This window comes from Puma concolor, chromosome E1 (genome assembly GCF_028749965.1).
Source record: "Puma concolor isolate L17-30 chromosome E1, mPumCon1.1.hap2, whole genome shotgun sequence".
NCBI classification, from domain to species: Eukaryota; Metazoa; Chordata; class Mammalia; order Carnivora; family Felidae; genus Puma; species Puma concolor.
Window position 1 is genome coordinate 38,394,432 of NC_141680.1, and position 19,431 is coordinate 38,413,862.

A 19,431-nucleotide genomic window follows, 5' to 3' on the forward strand; every position below is an offset into this window, starting at 1 on the left:
AGTATAAGACCAGAGGGCTGCAAGGTGAGAGGTGATGGTGGCCTGGACCAGGAGGGTGGCGTCAGGGCTGGAGAGATGTGGATAGTTTGAAAGATATTTAGAATCGGCAAAGAGAGAAAGAGGAATGAATGGCTCCCAGGTTTCTAGATTGGACAATTGGATTGCCCGTTTACTGACCTAGGGAAGCTGGAAGAAGAAAGAGGATTGGCTAAGGAAAGGTGAGCTGTTATCTCTGTGGAATCCGGGTCTACTTTACACACTTCACAGCCAAAAATATAACACCTAGAAGCTCAGAGTCCCGGTCAGGCTGGAACTCTATGGCTCCAGTGAGCAGAGTAAGGATCTAAGGCCCCTATGTGACCACATCCCTGATTTTCAGGGGCCCAGAAGTCATGTGAGAGAGAATTTGAACCTTCTCCATAGTGACTGAGGAGGATACGGGTAGATCTGAAGAATAGGGGGTATGATGGGTAGGTTGCTCTTTCTGTTCAACAACTCTATCCACTTCTGGAAACAATGATCCATGCTGTCTAGGAGTTTCTTCTCTCTCCCATTTCCACCCATTTGGATTCTGTAGGATCTGCTGCGTTCTGATGTGACACTGCCTCCATGGCCCTACCACTAGCCAGGTTGGGCCAATGACAGCCTGCCCTATGGCCAAAGCAACAATGGAATCAGAGACTCCAGAACAGTTGCATTTAAGATGCAGTTATATTCCTGCCCTTCCATGTTCAATATTCAACTTTTCCTTGAATTCTTGGTCCTAATTAATTTTCCTTTTTGCCTAAGGCTTTTATTTGGGTTTCTGTCTCATTCAATCAAAAGTCTTGATTCATACAAGGGACCCTTTAAAGAAGCCAGGTGGTTGGAAAGACAATGAGAACCAGATAATCACAAAAGTAAGGATAGAGTCTGCAGATGGGCCAGCAGCAGTGACAAAATTTGAGTGGAAGGCAGCATGTGGTTCTTCTTCTTTTTTATTTTTATTTTATTTTTATTTTTATTTTTATTTTTATTTTTATTTTTTTTCTTCTTTTTTCTTTTTTTTTCTCTTTTTTTTCTTTCTTTTTTTTTCTTTTTTCTTTTAATGCTTATTTAATTATTTTGAGAGAGAGAGAGCACGCAGGTGAAGGGAAGACACACACACACACACACACACACACACACACACACACATACACACACACACACAGAGAGAGAGAGAGAGAGAGAGAGAGAGAGAGAGAGAGAATCCCAAGCAGGCTCCATGCTGTCAGCACAGAACCCAACATGGGGCTCGATCTCACAAACCATGAGATCATGAGCAGAGCTGAACCCAAGAGTCAGATGCTTGACCAACTGAGCCACCCAGGCACCCCAGCATGTGATTATTCATAGGTCCTCCTGACCCAGCCCTTGCAAGTGCTGAATTCTCTGTCAGGTGAAGGGTAAACAGTGTCACATTTCAGGGGTAGCAGAGCAGAAGTAGGACTTTCAAAACGAGTCAAGAGAACAAACAAAACCCAATGGGTTGACAGAAGCAGAAATGATGCAAAGCTGTGAAATGACCCTGGAAATATCAGAAAGAAGGACTGAGATAATTACATTTGAGACACAGGGGCTATGGATCTGGGCCCTTAGGGACAAATTGTTAAAGTGATCTCACCTGGTAATACCTGGGGGCCCACACGAAAAAACTTTTACGAGCACAAAGAGAAGCCACGGAGGAAGCCCATAGCTGAGCCAGGACTTTTGTAAGGCTGAGCAAAAATGGAAGATTCCAGAGGACAATGATCAGAGGTCCTAGGGAGAAACTTCTGAAATAAGCATTGCTTGCCTTTCAGATCCCTTTTGTTCTCCATCCTTCTTTGGTACTCAGGCCCTCGGGCGATTTTAAAATTTGTATTTAATTATTTTTTAATATCCACCCAGACCTGATATGTCTTCTGTAATCCTCAGTGGTCCCGACATTTCCTGCTTTCATGTCCTATCAAAATTTACCTGCCTGTATCCGGTATCAGCCCCTCAGGACAGCTACTAATCTGATAAATCAGTGTGTACTAATGGGATAAAGAGTATGAATGTAACAACATGTTGGCCCTGCCAGGTAATTCGTGTCTTATTTATTTATGAATTCCACTACCTGACACTGTTCCCGGCACATGCCGGGTGTTCAGTTCATGTCCGCTGAAAAGAAATTGATGGAGTACGCCCCTTTTCACCCAGACTTTCTGGAGACAATACCTTACTCAAAGGTAAGACCCTCATGGTAAGAATTTCAAGCATGTGGCACATCAGAGTGGGGGAGATAGATGGTGTTCAGATGGCCTTTCGACATTCCTCAAACCACATCATGAGGTCCGTTGCCCATCCTGGCTCTGTATGGAATGGATCTTAGCTTGCATCTCGTGGTCCACATGGAACATTAATTGAGCATGTGTTTTGGGAGCCTCTGTTTTAGCACCAGACATCTTGGGGCACTCAGTTAATACGGAGGCATTAAAGAGACAAGTATTTTGGTCTCTACAGAGAATGGCATTGTCATTTGACACAAAGGTGATATCATTAATATAGCACTTGTAAGTCATGTGTTTGGATCCAATCATGAGAATGGGAATATTTGACAACTACCAGGTCATGTATTTCTTCTTAGGGGCAGCCATACTATCTCCATGTTTGTGTCCTACTGCTTTGAACATAGTAGGAGCTTAATAAAGAAGGAAGGGGGTGCCTGGGTGGCTCAGTCGGTTAAGCATCCTAGCCTTGGTTTCTTCTGTTTAGGTCATGATTTCACAGTTTCTGAGTTCGAGCCCCTCATTGGGCTCTGTCCTGACGGTGTGGAGCCTGCTTGAGATTCTCTCTCTCCCTTTCTCTCTGCCTCTCTCTGTCTCTCTCTCAAATAAACTTTAAAGTAAAAGAAGAAGGAAAGAAAGAATCCATAGTAGTATTCCTGGTTCTCTTTTTTTTAAATTTTTTAAAATGTTTTTATTTATTCTTGAGAGAGAGAGAGAGAGAGAGAGAGAGAGAGACAGAGCGCGAGTGGGGGAGAGGCAGAGAGAGAGGGAGACACAGAATCTAAGGCAGGCTCCAGGCTCCGAGCTGTCAACACAGAGCCTGATGCGGGGCTCGAACCCACAAACCGCAAGATCATGACCTGAGCTGAAGTCGGATGCTTAACCAACTGAGCCGCCCAGTCACCCCTAAATTTTTTTTGATGTTTATTTATTTTTGAGAGAGAGAAAGAGAGAGCACGCATTATCAGGGAAGGGCCAGAGAGAGAGGGAGACACAGAATCTGAAGCAGGCTCCAAGCTCTGAGCTATGAGCACAGAGCCCGATGCAGGGCTCGAACTCATGAACCGTGAGATCATGACCTGAGCCAAATTCAGACATTTAACCCACTGAGCCACCCAGGCGCCCTGATTCTCTTTGTGACTAAAGGAATACACAAGGGTTTCTTTCTTTCTTTCTTTCTTTCTTTCTTTCTTTCTTTCTTTCTTTCTTTCTTTCTTTCTTTCTTCTCTTCCTTCCTTCCTTCCTTCCTTCCTTCCTTCCTTCCTTCCTTCCTTCCTTCCTTCCTTCCTTCCTTTCTTTCTTTCTTTCTTTCTTTCTTTCTTTCTTTCTTTCTTTTTAGAGAGAGAGAGAGAGAGAGAGCACATGCATAAGCGAGCAAGGGAGAGGCAGAGAGAATGAGAGTGGAAAAAGAGAATCCCAAGCAGGCTCCACGCTGTCAGTACAGACCCCGACTTGGGGCTCAATTTCATTACTGTGAGATCTTGACCTGAGCAGAAATCAAGGGTCGGACACTTAACCGACTGACCCACCGAGGCACCCCAGGAATTCCCAAGGCCTTTTTGCAGTTCATGTTAACAGAAGTTCCAAGGAATAGAAGTGTTTGGTGGTTGTTGTGTCTGTTTTTCTCTTCTTGTGAAGCCGTTGGGTCTACTGAGGACTAAACCTCAAGTCCACACCACATGATTGCCCTGCCTCAAGCTGTCCTGTTAGCTGGAGTATTATCAACTGGGACTGACATGAGTAGAACGCAACAGGTTTCCTCCTCCTCCTTCTTAAAGCACTAGAAGAATTTTCACCGCACGTGCCAATTCTGGCCTGAAGTCCATGGTAAATGTGTGGGAGTTGAACATACCTTTGGTGTTCGCCACCCGGATGGTGCTAAACTTGGGGCAGAGGAAATAAGCCACTTACATTATGTGCATTGCCATTTATGTAATCAAACACTGTAACAGGATACTGGAAAAGCCTGGGAAGTCTCCACTTTTAGGATCATGGAATTCTGGACGTTAGAGCTGGAAGGAACCTTATTTCCTCGTTCACAGTGGAGGAGCTGGGTCCTTTCATAAAAAGGAAAGACAATCAAATTACCTGTCCTAGATAGTTGAGTTACCAGGAGACATAGTGCCAAACCAGATATTCTCCTGGAGTTCTTATAAACTCCATTATTCTTTGGCTTCATGACTCTGTTGGACACTAACCAATAAACCCCCTGAACAATCAGATTCATGCTCCCCTCAGTGGCCTGAGAGAAATAGTGTGGAGTGGTTGGGGGTGATTGTGCAGAAGCCCGCAGTCCTGTCCCTTAACTCTTTTCTTCTCTGGAATCTTCCCCCATCTTCCCTTCTTGGGCATCAGCTAACACAGGAAGTGGTACTGCTATTATCTGTAGTTTCAGCCAAATCACCATTTCCTGATTCTAATGTTCAACAACCACTTTTGAATCCTCCCCCACTTCCTCTCTGCTTCAGTTTGAGGTTCAAAAGCGTCCGGAGGTAAATTCATACTTAGCCGAGCAGAGCGGGGGCCCTGACACCCCTATGGCTCTGCCATTAATTTGCCATGCTTTGGGCATCACGCCTCTCCATTCTGGGCCTCAGTTTTTCCCCTGTGAGTTATGGGGTTTCTAAAGTCCCTTCCAGCTCTGAAATCCTGAGGTTCTTTGTGGAGACTCTGGAAGGAAAAATCTTAATGGTCTGCTCCCTTTGGGAAGAAAAATATGTCACAGAGCCCTATGAATCTCTTCTTAGCCCAAACCTTGTTGTTGTTGTTGTTTCCAGAGCACTATATTGGAACAGTGAAGGAAATCGGAGAAGCAGGGTGACCTGTAACTGAAATCTGCCAGCGTCTCATGTGAATCGGTAAATGGAATCAGAGGATGCCAGCATCGAAATGGTCAGAGTAGCTCTTTGCTGAGGCTGAGTGGGATTCAAGGAGAGAGAGGCTGTGGGCTCCTCCTTTGAGATTGCTACATTTTCTCTGAGGCTGTTTCCTGTCAAAACTCTGGACTCCTACTCCAGGCCCGCTCGGAAAAAAATCGCATCCTGGTTTTGTTTCCAAATCAACATAGAGGTGAGGAAGTCCTGCTGAGGCCCCCCAATGGCAGTCCCCATGCTTTCTGTTGACAGCCGTGGAATTAGGGCTAGACAGCGTAGTGACTAGCGCTGGTGAGATGAAAAACTCACTTCCGGGGGCAGAATTCCACTGGGAGTTGCAGAATTGCTTAAGTGGATACCACCTTCTCCTGGGGACTTTGGTAGCCCTCAGCCTCCTCGTCCCCGGGCATTTCTTTCTTGTGGGAAGATGTTGAAAGTTTGAGGTCAAATGACTCGCTCAAGGTCACGGTGTTGGTAGCAAAGCAGAGATGAAAACCTCAGCCAACATTTTGCGTCCTTAGCTCTCGTCGGACCATGCCACAGCCGCTCCTCAGCGAAGGGCCAGTCACACCTCCTGAGGATGCTGGGCGGGGATGACTGCTGTTCCGGTCCCCAGTGACCTTTCTCATCCTGCAGCCCGCTCAGACGGGGGGAGGAAGCAGCTCTGGGGCAGAGGGGGTTGCCATGTGCAGAGCTGGCCTGGCGAAGATAACAGGTTGTCTGTCGGTGTATGAAGCCTGTGTACAGCCCAGACCACAGAGCCTCCACCGGAGGAGAAATTAAACCTGTCTCACATACCAATCCCAGCGCTCTGATTACATTTACAGAGGTCATGGCCTGCATTCTGTCACCATGGAAACCTCTCATGCTGCCAGTGTGTTGTCTGTGTGTGGGGTTGATATTTAAAGGCAAAGTCACAGGCCCTGTTGCCGAACTCTCAGCTGCCAGGGGCAATTGCTCTCCTTCACCAGCCCGAGTCCTGGGGCTTCATCCCGGAGATAAGAAGAAGGGGAAGAGATGGAGAAAAGAGCCCACCTGCCTCTCCAACAGGCAGGTCTTAGTAGAGCCAGGTTTGTGGGGAGGAGGGCTCTGGTCTGGAGGTGCAGGGAGAGCAGAAGTGAGGGAATCAAAGAGCACCCCGACTTTGTCAGAATACAGACCTCACAGGCACATGAGCCCCATTCTTGAGTGGAGCCCTTCTTCCTCTGATACCTTCTCTGACTCGTGAGCGCATCTCAGAGCGGCCAGATGGAGCCAGAGAAGCCCCCTCTGCCTGAGTGCCCTTGGTGGTTTCGATTCTGCACATCTGGTGGCTGTGTGAATTGTGCTGATAACAATACGGCTTATGAAGGATCCCTGCTTCTTCCAAAGACCCCACAGCACTGTCCTGGAAAAAGCTACCAGGGGAGTGACTTATCAGGAGTCCCAGGTGTTGGAAGAGGTAAATAACACCTGATTCAACAGAGTAAGAAAGGAACACAAGTGCTGACTCGGCTTGTGACCATCAATTTTTTTTCTTTAGTCTCAAGACAATTATTTCCACACCATTGAATGGAGTGTAGATAACACAGGCACCTTAATAGGCCGGGAGCAGAGGCTGTTTAGAGGAGATTTTAAGCACTGTGAGCATAAAATGAACGTGAATATTCTGCAATATGCATCTTACGACTTGTCATTAAGTGGATGGCCTCAATGATGTGATGCAACAGGCTTTGATTGGAATATTGAGCTCTGAAAAGGGAAATTCTGCATCAATAGTCACATGATGTGGAATATCACGTATTACTCAATAAGACATGTCATTGTGTTGGGAGTGCATATGCTAAAAAGCGCAGCAGCAGATAATAATGGCTTGAGTCTTCACAAAATGCACCTTTCTCTAGGAATTTACAGCCACTCCCCGAAGCTTCTCTGTGTCCTTGGGGGTGGAACATGGCATATCCTGAAATTACAACTTCAGGAAATGGAGTGAATCTGTTTGATTTAGTTTCTAATCCTCCCAAGCATGGAAATCTCTTTATTTTCTCCTTATGTTTTCTTTCTTTCTTCATCTCTTCATTGTTTTCATCCAGTTTCTCATTCACTTTTTTCTTTCTTGTTTTCTTCATCCCTGGTCCATCACCCCTCCCTGTCACCTGCCCCCCCCCCTCCCCGCCCCAGCCCTTTCTGCAGAGTTTAGCCCAGCTGGCAGTCCTCCAGAGTAAAGACGTACGGACTCTACCCGGGGGACATAATCTGCCTTCTGATTGGCTCTTTTTGGGGTTGGTGTTTATAGTGGAAACTTGGTTTCTGCCACAATGAGTGAAAAGAGGAGTTAATATCTCGTGCCTTCCAGATGAGTGTTTTCCCCATGTGGTTTGGAGAACACAGCAAGTATTCCAGAACAGATAGGTCAGGGAGGAAATCTTTGTGGAGGTGGGCAGGGAGAATGTACAGGCAGATTATCCCAATTTGTTAGAGCCTCATGCTAAGGAAGTGAAGACCACTCTTTCCATCTCTCTGAAGGCAAGTTAGAAAATACTTTCAATAGTGTCATTTTGCAGATGAGGAAATTGAGGCGTGGAGAGGATAAGTAGTTTGCCCAGGCTCATAGTAGGCAGGCAGTGGACTTGAACACAGGACTGTCCAACTGTAGGGCCACTATACCCTATCTGCTCTTTGCTGGGGTCAGGATCGTGCTTTGGGATGTGCATTCTGGAACCTGGGTGATGGGGGCAGAGATTGGATGCCAGAGGCTAGATTGGAAGCCATTTCGATATCCCTTCTCAACAAAGATAGTAAGAACCCAACACAGCGTGGTGACGCTCAGGATGCAAAGGAGGGTAAGAATTCAAAAGCCATTGGTGAGAAGGTAAGACTGGCAGGCTTGGCAGATGTTTGAAATGAGGACGAAGAAAGGTCCCACGTTTTACGCTTAGGTTGCTGGAGAACAGCCATTCCTTTATAACTGTTACAATTTATTGAGCATATAGCATATGTTACATGCATATGCCATCCTATTTAAGCTTCACAATTACCCTGCAAGGTAGGGATTATGATCTCCAATTTATAGATGAGGAAGCTGAGGATCATAGAGCTTTGCCCAGAGTCTTAGAGCTGGTAGGTGGCTGAGCCAGAACTGGGATACGGGTCCTTTGATTCATAAGCTTTTTAACTGAGCTTTGTTGCCATTACAAGGATTAAGGAGAGAGGAAATGACACACTCGTGGAACTGTTCAGATATCCAGGTGGAAATGTGGGAGAGCAGTATAAATTAGAGAAGTAATGTGCATGAAGGAGAAAGTTAAAGCAGTGGGAGAATGAAACCAAGGGGGACTCGGAGAGCAAGGAGAAATCCAAGGGGAAGGAGGAGAGGAGAAAGGCAGATGCAAACCTCTGGTGAATACCTGTGACCGGAGGTGAAATGAAGAGAGTTGGCAGGAAAGGAGGCAGAATAACATTAGTTAAGAAGAACAGGAAGAGGGAAGCCGGGGTGGTTCAGTGAGTTGAGCATTTGACTCAGGGCAAATCCCAGGGTCATGGAATCAAGCCCTGCCTCGGGCTCCAAGCTCAGCATGGATTCAATGGCAGAAAGATGGGCAGGCGAGGAGACAGGACGTGAGCTCCGACAGGGGAAAGAAAGGAAAAGAAAAGATGAGATTTAGAGAAAGGAGCAGGGTTGAAGGAAAGATTTTGTTCATTTTGTTTTGTTTTGTTTTGCAGTAAAACTAAGAGTGTGGTCTTGTATATGAAGGAGAGTGTGGTTTACGTGATCAGAAAATGCTGCCAGGAGGGAAGCCCAAGGATGTTTGGGAACAGACATTTAGAAAGGAAAAAAACCAAAATTGTCACTGACGCAATTCTGAGAGCAAGGAAAAAACATATTTTGGGGATCCGAAGGTCATTACATATAGGATGTCCATTAGGGAAAGGTGTTTTTACCCACTTTCTTACACTGAAATAATCAGCCCTTGCTGGCATTATCTCTGACTCCAGGTAGTGCTTCTGTTGGTAATTGTGAATACAGGCGATTCTGGTCAGATTATATCAGCTCCTCTTCGTGTGAGTTATTCTTCCAAAGCATGTGTGCATATGTGCCACGCAGGCCAGAGCCTTCTATCAGATTCTAAACAACCGCCTCTTCTCTCACCTTGATTCTCCCTACCTCTATCTTGAATTCTAAGATCTGTAATAAAGTGAGGGAGAAGAAAGAGCAGAAATAAAGGAAGGGGCTTAGAGGGTTTAAACTTTCACCCTTTGAAATAACAGATGGAAGGAAACCAAAGAAAGCCTGTTCAACCTTAAAAAATTGCTATCCCGGGGTGCCTGGGTGGCGCAGTCGGTTGAGCCTCCGACTTCAGCCAGGTCACGATCTCGCGGTCCGTGAGTTCGAGCCCCGCGTCGGGCTCTGGGCTGATGGCTCAGAGCCTGGAGCCTGTTTCCGATTCTGTGTCTCCCTCTCTCTCTGCCCCTCCCCCGTTCATGCTCTGTCTCTCTCTGTCCCAAAAATAAATAAATGTTGAAAAAAAAATTAAAAAAAAAAATTGCTATCCCTCTGTGGGGCGCCGGGTGGCTCAGTCAGGTGGGTGTCTGACTTCGGCTCAGGTCATGATCTCATGGTTCATGGGTTCGAGCCCCACGTCAGGCTCTGTGCTGACAGCTCAGAGCCTGGAGCCTGTTTCAGATTCTGTGTCTCCCTCTCTCTCTCTGCCCCTCCCCTGTTCACGCTCTGTCTCAAAAATAAATAAACATTTAAAAAATTTCAAAAAAATTGCTATCCCTCTGCTATTTACCTTCAATCTCCTTAATCACCCTCAAAGAAATGGTTACTCCTTCTGTATAATTTCCCAAAGTTATCATGTCTGTGAACCCCACCTGCCTCCCATGCAGACTAACCCCGTTAGATTGCCTGCACATCTCACTCAGAGAGTACACAGCCTCATCTGGCTACAGCTGACACATTCTCTGTGCCCCCCTCCACTTCGGATCCCCAAGAGAGCCAATCAAAGACAGAGAATGTCAGAGTCAGCAACCTCTTTGGTCTTTAGGGTTTCTGCTGGGCTCAGCAGTGCCCACGGGGGATGTCTAATATGGTCTAAGGGATAGGCCAAGAAGACACCAAAAAAAAAAAAAAGGGGGGGGGACTGGGGAATAGGGCAAAAAAATAATAAGAGGGGGGAGTGATAGAAAGATAAGATAAAGAACAAAGAAAGAACTGTTACTATTTAGATGGAGGGAGCCCAACAACCATGGCTTCCCAGACAAGTGTTTCTGTGATCCCTGACTGTAATTATTCACCTCAGGAGTTCAGTCTACAAGAGCTTTGGATCAGTGCTAAAGAACCAGGATTCTAATGCCAGCGCAGTCCCTAGTGAGCTGAGTGGCCATGGGCAGAGCGCTGGGTCTGTTCCTCATCTTGAATTTGATCACTTGAAGATCCTTTTGAGTTTTAATAGTCCTGTGTTCTGTTCTGAGCCTGCACATCATTGAGAACCTGCTTTGAGAATGTTCCCTGATATGACACGAGAATCTGCTTATTTTATCGTATGTGTGGGTGCAGAGAATTTAGGAGTGTGAACTGGCAAGGGAGACCATCAAAGTGCTTTTGGGTGAGTGTGGACGTAGGTCCCTCCTAAGTCACGAGGTTGGCTAATTACTAAGAGCATGGCTTCTGGCAAGTGGTAGACACTTTGCATTTTAAGGCCACTGAAGTGATGAGCCTAAGTGAACACCTCGTGTCCGGCTCCTTAGGGGTGGCAGGAGGCTGGGTGTCCAGGGCCTTGCAAAGCACGTGGTGAGACTGCTTCTTGGCACTGGGCAGGATGCATCATCTCTCCTTCCACAGCCCTTAATGAAGTGTGCAGCTCTTGTCCTCATTAGGCCCCAGCATCGTCAATAAAAGAGTCAATAAACCCGGTTGATGGGGTTGGGACCGAGGGGCTGAGATGCGGCAGCCGCGCATCCACAGGGCAGACGTCAGCTCGGCCGTGTGTCGTGACCCAGCATCCAGGGATCAATAACCAGCTCGGAATAAAGTCCAAAAGCCTGCCCTCCCCAGCCTCCTCTCCAGACCCATTTCAGCCAGGGTGGCGCGATGCCAGCCGGCTCCTGCTTTGCTTGTAGTCCCACCCCATGCCATTCTGGGTGCCAGATGCTTTTGTTTCTTCCTGATTGAGTCCCCTGGACACCCCATGGCTGCATATTTAGTGAGTGCCCACCTGGCATGAGAACATGTAGACGGCATCTCCGAGCAGCCCAGAGGCTGGCATGGGCCCTGTTTTGTGTGTCTTCTGTCTGCTGACAGTGTGTGAGGGGCCCCAGTGGACCAGGAGGTATATTCTCTGCATGTTGTGCGGCTGGAGTCCATTCCTGGCTGCTATGCATCTCTTTAGATAGCCTTATCTTATCTAATTACAAGGAATTTCAGATTAATTTCGTGGCCTCTGCTCCAAAGGACCTCTTATCTGTTGGGGCCTTGTATTTTGACCTTGTCATTCTTTTGTTGTTTGCCTTTAAGGGGCAGGCAGCTTCGAAGGGGATGCTAAGATCTTGCTGGAATTGGGGCTGGGGGAGGGGAAGAAGAGGGAGGCCGACAGATCTGGGGTTTGTGTATTCTGCTCCATCCCCCTGCCTGTGTGAGGAGACAGCTGGCTGCTTACTTCCAGGACAGCCACATGGTACCCAGCCACACAGAACAGGCCCCGGGCAGGGACTCGCCGGCTGCCAACCTCTCCAGATCCCTTTGATATTTCCGACAGAGCAGTAAAGGACTCTTGACTATCACGTTTTGCCTTGCCTCTCTCCACCTTCTCAAAGACTCCTCGGTGTGGTTTCCATGGCTACCCCCAATCAGATCTGGCTTCTTGCGAAATTGGATTTCAAAGAAGGACAAGGCTTCAAAGGAATTTGTCCATTTAACAGAATGTCATTAGGAGTGAGGCTGACTGCTGAACCAGGGTCCTCAGATGATTAAGGAGGGGCCGCGCTCATGTGTGGAGGCAGGTTTCTGTCTGCAACGAGGAACCTTGATGCAACATGACAATGCCGTATTGCAATCTGCCAGTCACCCACCGCACCCTACCCAACTCTGCACCTCCCTCTCCCCCTGTCTCTCTAAGACCCAGAATGGATGTAGAATACCTATGCCTCGAGTTTCTGCTGCCTCCTTTGGTAGAAGTAAGCCAGGCAGTGAAGGCCTGGGAGGTCGTAAGATTACCTGGGTTCATTGCTCTTCCCCAAATGACTCATTAGCTTGTAGCCTATATTAGCATTTATAAACATCCTTGAAGAAGTGGGAAAGGTTGTCAGATTTCCTCCCACTGCTGAGAGGGAAAGCAAAGGCAAAGTGCTGGAGTTACATACAGGAGGGACTTTGTTTTCCCTTGCCTTTTTTTTTTTTTTTTTTTAGAACAGTTTCAGATTTAGAGAAAAATTATGGTGATACTACTGAGAGTTCCCATATATCCTCCCTTGCCTTTTAACACGTCGTAAGTACTCAAAAAGGGTTCCAGAGCAGCTACAATTTTATAGAAGGAGCAGTATGATAAAAATGCCCGAACAGGGACCTGGTATTTGCTCCAGAGCCTGGAGGAAGCGGCCTGCTTGTGGTTAACTTTTCCAGAGCGAGAAGGAAGAGCAGCGGGAGCTAGAGTCCCCAGAGACTTGCCAGCCTGTGTCCCCCCAACCCCAGTCCAGTTTGCTGCAACTTGTGGGTGGGTCATGTGATCCCCAAACCATTCCTCTTCAGATTGCCGGATGTGGACGCGTAAAAATGGCTCGAAGCCACTGCACTCCTTAAAGGATCAAGCCCCCAACCTTGGGAAACTATGCCAGGCAGTGCTACCCCACATCCTTCTGGACAGTTTCTCCTTGTGGCTCCCGTCCCCCTATTCACAATTCCGTCATTATTTCCCCTGAGGCTGTCAAAACCACCTCACCCATCTTCCTCGTGTCCTCTTACTGCTCCCAATCCTCCCCACACGTTCTGTAGGCAGAGTCTGAGACTAGAGACTTCATGTTTTAGAAAGAAGGAAAACGGTAGAGGTAAAGTGAGATGTGTAGGATCATACACTACACAGGTAGGTTGCTCACCAGCTCAGAATTTGTCAATGTCTCCCAAGTGCACACTCAGCGGAGTTCAAAATCCTCATTCTGACTTTCAAGTGTCTTCACAATAAAACTTCAAGTTTTCTCGACAACCACAATTTCCCTACACTGTCTGGTAAAAGGGTTATTAGCTGTTCCTCAAACAAAAGGTTTTTCCCTCTTTGTTTACTCTGGTCTTTCCACCTGGAAAGCCCTCCTGCCCCTTCAAAGTCAGGTATGTTCAGAGCCCATCTCGAATGCCACATGCACCATTAAACACACATGCACCCACACTTCCCTCCTTTTTTTTTTTTTTTTTTTTTTTTTATATTAGTGTTCCTCCTTTTACCGCTCATGGCACTTTCTACCTTCATGGCACTGGGTTTATCGTACTTTATTTTTTTAATATATAATTTATCGTCAAGTTAGCTAACATACAGTGTATACAGTGTGCTCTTGGTTTGGGGGGTATTGTGCTTTAAAACCCCCACAAAACTATTCTGCGATCGCTGAGACTCACAAAAGTTCAAAGAGATGATAGAGTGATCCTGTCTACCGCTTACCCTGTTTCCCTCAGTGGTAACATCTTGCAATATTACAGTACCGTGTCACAACCAGGACACTGACCCCCACTGTACTTCGGATGAAGGCAGGAGAACACGTTTTCTGTGGTCTTTCACTCCCCCCCCCTCCCTTAGAGGGAAAAGGCTTGGTTCCCCTCTCCCTCACCCTTCTCTCCAGATTGCCCCTCCCCTTCCTCACATCCTTTTAGCCTCAGGGAGGAAGGGACACAGGGCTCCCTGTATCTGCTGCAGCCCTGCCTCTGCTTCTCCTAAATGTTGGTGGCTTTGCATTATTTATTGGGACCTACGGCCATTCCCTTTAGACATCCGGTTTGCCTGAGATAGTGAACGTTCTGCCCTGGTTTCCTGGGCGTGGAAGTGCGAGCTGGATCGGGAATTGCTTGCTGCTGCTGGGCTGGGAGAGGACGGCTCTCCTGGGATTCTGCCTCTCCGCGCCCCGTTTCGGGCACCACCGTGGCTTTTAAGCCTGTCCCTTGAGGGCAACTGTCCAGGGCTGAGGATAGAAAGTCTCCCAGGAGACCAGGTTCCTTTGGGTTGAGTCTTTTGTGCTGGTGGGGCTTTGCCTGTGCGGCGGCCCCCCCCCCGCCCCCAGGTCTTCCACCTGAGAGCGCCCCGGGAGTGGCGCGTGCACCCGCGCACAGGTGTCCGCCCCCCCCCCCGCCCCCACCGCCCGGGGCGCGCCCCCCGCCCGCCGCGCGCGCCACTTCCTGAGCGCGCCCCGGGCCCGCGGCCCCGCCCTGCGGCCAGGCCGGGAGGCGGCGGCAGAGACAGAGGTACAGGTGCCTCCGCCGGGCGACCGCCGCCCGCCAGCCCGCCCGCCTTGGCACCAGGCCTTCACGGCCCCTCTCCCGTCTCACACTCTGGCCTCCTCACCGCCCGGCCAAATGCAGGCCGTCGCCCTCCCCGAGGAGATCCGTTGGCTCATGGAAGGTAACGCCCTGGCCCAGCCCCAGTCCCCCTCCCGCCGCCCCCCCCCCCCCCCCCCGGGGGAGTCCCTCTGGTGCGGAGCTGGAGGCCCCCACCCGGGACGCCAGAGGCTCCCAAGGCCGGCCTCTCTTTGCAGCTCCATCACCCTCCACCTTCTAGAGCCTCAGGGCTTCTAGAACCCTCAACTCTGCAGAGCCACATTTTCATTCTGCCCGCTCAGGGTCCCATTCGCCCCGCTCAGTTCCACATTCTCTTTTTCCTCGAGGCGTCTCCACTCCTCCACGTAACCTCCCAGGCTTCCGAACCACCTTCCAGCCAGGTCCTCAGGGGCGCTCCTCACGTTCCCGGTCTCCTGGGGACAGACCCCCACCACCGGGCCTGTGGGGCTTTGCCTTCTTCCTCCCTCCCCAGCCCCGAAGTCCCTCACCCTCCTGCTCAGAGCTCCCTGAGGCTCTCAGGGGGGTGCGAGGGGCTCGTGGGTTGCTGTCGGCCAAGGCCTGGGGGTTAATGGGAGTTTTGCCTGCGCCCAAAGCCCGTGCTTCCCTCTGCCAGCCTGCAGACTTCTGGGGCAGGGTGGGGTGGGGGTGGGGGAGGTCTTGCTGCCCACCCAGGGCAGGCTGACACGCAGTATGACATTTCTGACTTTTCTAGAAATGCCCCATCCTAGGGTGTGTACCTTCAAACTATCGTTCCTAAGCAGTCCTTTTAAGAGTTAAGGTCATACTCAGCAACACTCGACACATCCTTCTTAACACTCGAAATATCACCTGCTCCATTCACACTTTTTCTCGTGCAAGAAACTTGCTTCCCTGTAACTGACCTTCCTGGAAGGACAGAGGCCTGGAATCTGTGCTTGCATAAGGGCCCCAGGAGGAAACTACTCGGAATTAAGCCTTTTGGCATCCGAGTGACATTTTTGACACATATTTAACAGATGGCCTGCTTTGGGCAGGTCAGACTTTTGGCAAGGAGTATTTTTTTTTTTTTCCAGTTTCTCTCAATTTAATTGGTTTTATATCTCCATTACCTTGTTATCTTGGTATAAATGCCTCCTAATCAAATATTTGGCAGTCCTTTTGGTCTCTGTTTGTAGCACTGTTTCCATTCTGGATTGCTTCTATGTAAAAGCTGTCAACTAGGTATTTCTTTTAAGGTGAAGCTTCCAAAATCCACTTTACTTATGACCTGAGTAAATCTAAACTTTCAGAGTAAAAAAGTATTTATAGGCTAAAATAGCATCATCTGGGTGTCTGAGAAGAAGCAATCCAGCCTTTCCCTCTGTTGTTGGTTGAATATTCGATGTTAAGTATAAAGAAAGGCTGTGAGTGTGGTTCCTGGGAGACAAGGAACTGTGGCGAAAAGTTTAATTCTGCCCTTGCATTAAAAAATATAAAGTGATTCTTTTTATTGGTATCTGTCATTTGATGAGAGAAAACCTATTTTACAAGCTCATTAAACTATACTTCTGTTCTGTGTGCAGCCTTAGTAGAAAATTCCTTTTTTATTTTCAGAGGCTTGCAGTGAAATCCACTCCTTCAACATTTTTGATGTGCAGTTCTTTATTGTTCAAAACTGACACTTTGGTAAACAACTCATTTCTGCACCTGCCACCTTCCTTTAGCTTAGATTATTTTCTTGTTAGCTGACTGTTTTTAATTGAAGTCTTCAGATCTCCTTCTAAAGCAGAACCTTTGTTTGCTGACAAGTAGAGCAGGGTATGAATGGAGATTAATTGCATGTCACATACTTCTGTATCAAACTTGCTGTGTCTTAACAATGTCTGTTGGTGCTTGCATCTTTAGAATATACAGAGGAGTCTGAGATTAAATTTTAAGGAGCTTCGTTGGTTAATGTATTTCTTTAAGGCCTTTTTTTTTTAAGTTTGCAAGTGGAATCTGAATCTGAACTAGAGGGGAAAAAAGATAAAAGTGGGATTCCAACCAACCAATAATTCTATTGAAAAATGTTTGAAGGCTATGTTTTTGAAAGGTTCATGGAATCATAGCAACATATATGTTATAGATTTTTTTAAATTTTTTTATTATTTTTTTTTAGATTTTGTTTTTTATGGAATACAGTCTCTGGTGTAGACCAGTAGAATTATTCATTGTACTGCAAATAATTTGTGGATATTAGAAACCCATAATGGCTATCAATTTATTGTCTGTTACTGTGTACTTGTCTCCCCCCTTCTCTGGCCCCTCCCACACACACTTTTTAAGGTTAACTGTTGACAATTCGAAAATATGTAGGTCCTGATCTCTATATTGTCACTCAGTGGAGAGAGTCACAGGGTGAGAGAGCTGCCACTTTAGTGCTGCCACATGGCTGTGGTGGTGGGGTTTCCACAATGAATTACTACTTTCATAAACCAAGGCATAAGCATTTGCACGGTGATTTAATGCTGGCCATCACAGCCATAACTTAAACATTTATTTATTTATAACTACACTAGCATAAATGACAGGGGCATTTTTTGACATAATGTGTGTGCTTTTAAAAATAAAATATGCAAAGCATTATGAAAGGTTTATGCCAAAATTTTGTATAAGGAAGAAGGGAACAGAAATGCTGAAGGTCTACAATTAATTTTGTTTAAGGATAAAATTTTAAACATTTGGAAATGTTTCATTTGACCCAAAAACTCAACTTCTGGGAATCTGTATTACTGAAATTAAAGGACAGGAGGTATGCGTACAAGGATCCATCTCGAATGTCCATGAGTTGGGAAAGGTGGGGCGATGGTATGAATGAATTATCCATCTTATGGAATATTTTGCAGCCATTAAAAAGAATGTACTGTATCTGTATATATTGGCTTGGAAAATGTCCATAGGTTTAAGACTAAAAGCAAGGCGCACAATAACATGTATGATCTGGTTTTGTTTGAGAACAAAAAGGTGAACCATGCCCTCCCTCCCATATATTATGTATTATTTTGTAAGCCTAGGAAGAAGTAAGAATATACACCTACCTGTTAGCATTGGTTTCTTTGGGAGGGGAATAAGAAGGTGGGGGAGACAGAGATCATTACTTTTATTTCATACACCTTCATGTTGTTGGAATTGCGACAATGACCATGTATTAACTTTTGTTAATCAGATAAACAATCAGTAGCGTTCTTTAATTTTTTTTTTAATGTTTATTTATTTTTGAGACAGAGACAGACAGAGCATGAACGGGGGGAGGGTCAGAGAGAAAGGGAGACACAGAATCCGAAGCAGGCTCCAGGCTCCGAGCTGTCAGCACAGAGCCCGACGCGGGGCTCAAACTCATGAACCGTGAGATCATGACCTGAGCCAAAGGTGGAAGCTCAACCGACTGAGCCACCCAGGTGCCCCAGTAGCATTCTTTAAAAGAAAAAGGGACAAACAAAAGACAAAAAGAAGCTTGCAGATGTCAGAGTGGTCAGAGTGCTAAAGGACCATTAACTGAGGTTATGATTATGTTTTTCTCTTGTTAGCTCTGGGGGTGTGTGGAGGGTGGGGATTTTTTTTTTTTTTAATGCTTTCTTGGAGTTTTGGCAAATGTTAAAGCAGCGAGAGTACTTTTAGAGTAACTCAGGAAATAGCCTCCTCAGACTCTGTCAAGCTCTCTTATAGAAATTGTAACTAGTCCATATCAGCAAATAAGTACCTTACAGATAAGTAAAATGAAAAGTGTTTGTTTACTGCCTTATTGAAAGAGGAGGAAATATTCAGGTCTGTTTTCAAATAATCAGGCTTGAGATGTAGAAGCTATCTTTTTGTTTTTGTTTTGTGATAACCATACTGAAAACAAAAACAATGGTGTGCTGGCAGTTTGCATAATCTTTGCTCCATAGATATAAACATAATCAGTTTCTTCCTTGTCTTTCTATCCCTGCTTTTGAAGTAAGAAGCACAAGAGGCAAGTATGAAGGAGGTTGAATATATATTTATTTCTTCAGTTCAAAATGTGCCGTGTGTGATGGAATGGGACCTACTGATTTTACCCTAAGAGCTAATAGGTGCCAACTACCTACAAGGTACCTAGATCCTGCTGGGAATGTGGAGTAAAGCCAAAACAACATCCACATCCCAGCTGCATTTAGTAGCAACTGCTGTGTGAACACTAATTCTGATATGCCTATGGTTACTAATTTTTAAACTTCCTTGGAAAGAAATAGTAATTAATCATTTCCTTCTAGATTGTTCTCCAGATTTGTTTTGGTCGATGCAACCAACCCTAAAATTCTTTTCAGTACAGTAAAATTCCAACTCTGTGGAACTGGTAAGAGTGAGTTACTCTTGATAGTTTGATTCTCTTTAATGAAGCACTCTAACTTTTTATCATAAAATTTGTGATCAATCTTTTTCTAAAATGTATTTGGAATTTTTCTCACTTCCTCACTTTCTCACTTCCTCAACTAGCCAATCTGTAACTCAAGAGTTGTTATAGTGAATATAGGTTATCAAACTTTGTGGAAACATATTGAGTTGTTTAGGGCTGTTTTTGTCCCAATTGCCCCCGGACTGCCTTGTGAAGGTCAACATCTGTTTTCTATTTTTATTTTTGTCACTTTTTTCCTACTGCAAGTTCGGGTCTATCACTTTACATTGCTCTCAGTGTGTCTGGAGCCATACTGCTACTGGAATATGAGGGAATCAAGCTTGTTGGGATTGAGATGTGTAGTATGAAGGGCTCTTTAGATGAACACAGTACCCAAATCTTTAGGTGTAGACTTTGTGA

General features: G+C 46.4%; 1 protein-coding gene across 1 annotated transcript in view; it reads left to right on the forward strand.

Annotated features, from left to right (window-relative positions):
* Positions 1 to 14,516: 14,516 nt before the first annotated feature.
* Positions 14,517 to 19,431, forward strand: part of SKAP1 (src kinase associated phosphoprotein 1) — a 281,531-nt gene continuing 276,616 nt past the window's right edge. The window contains exon 1 of the mRNA XM_086687094.1: positions 14,517 to 14,724. Coding sequence (XP_086543220.1) covers positions 14,679 to 14,724 — 46 coding nt within the window. The 5' untranslated portion in view covers positions 14,517 to 14,678. The remainder of the gene's footprint in view (positions 14,725 to 19,431) is intronic.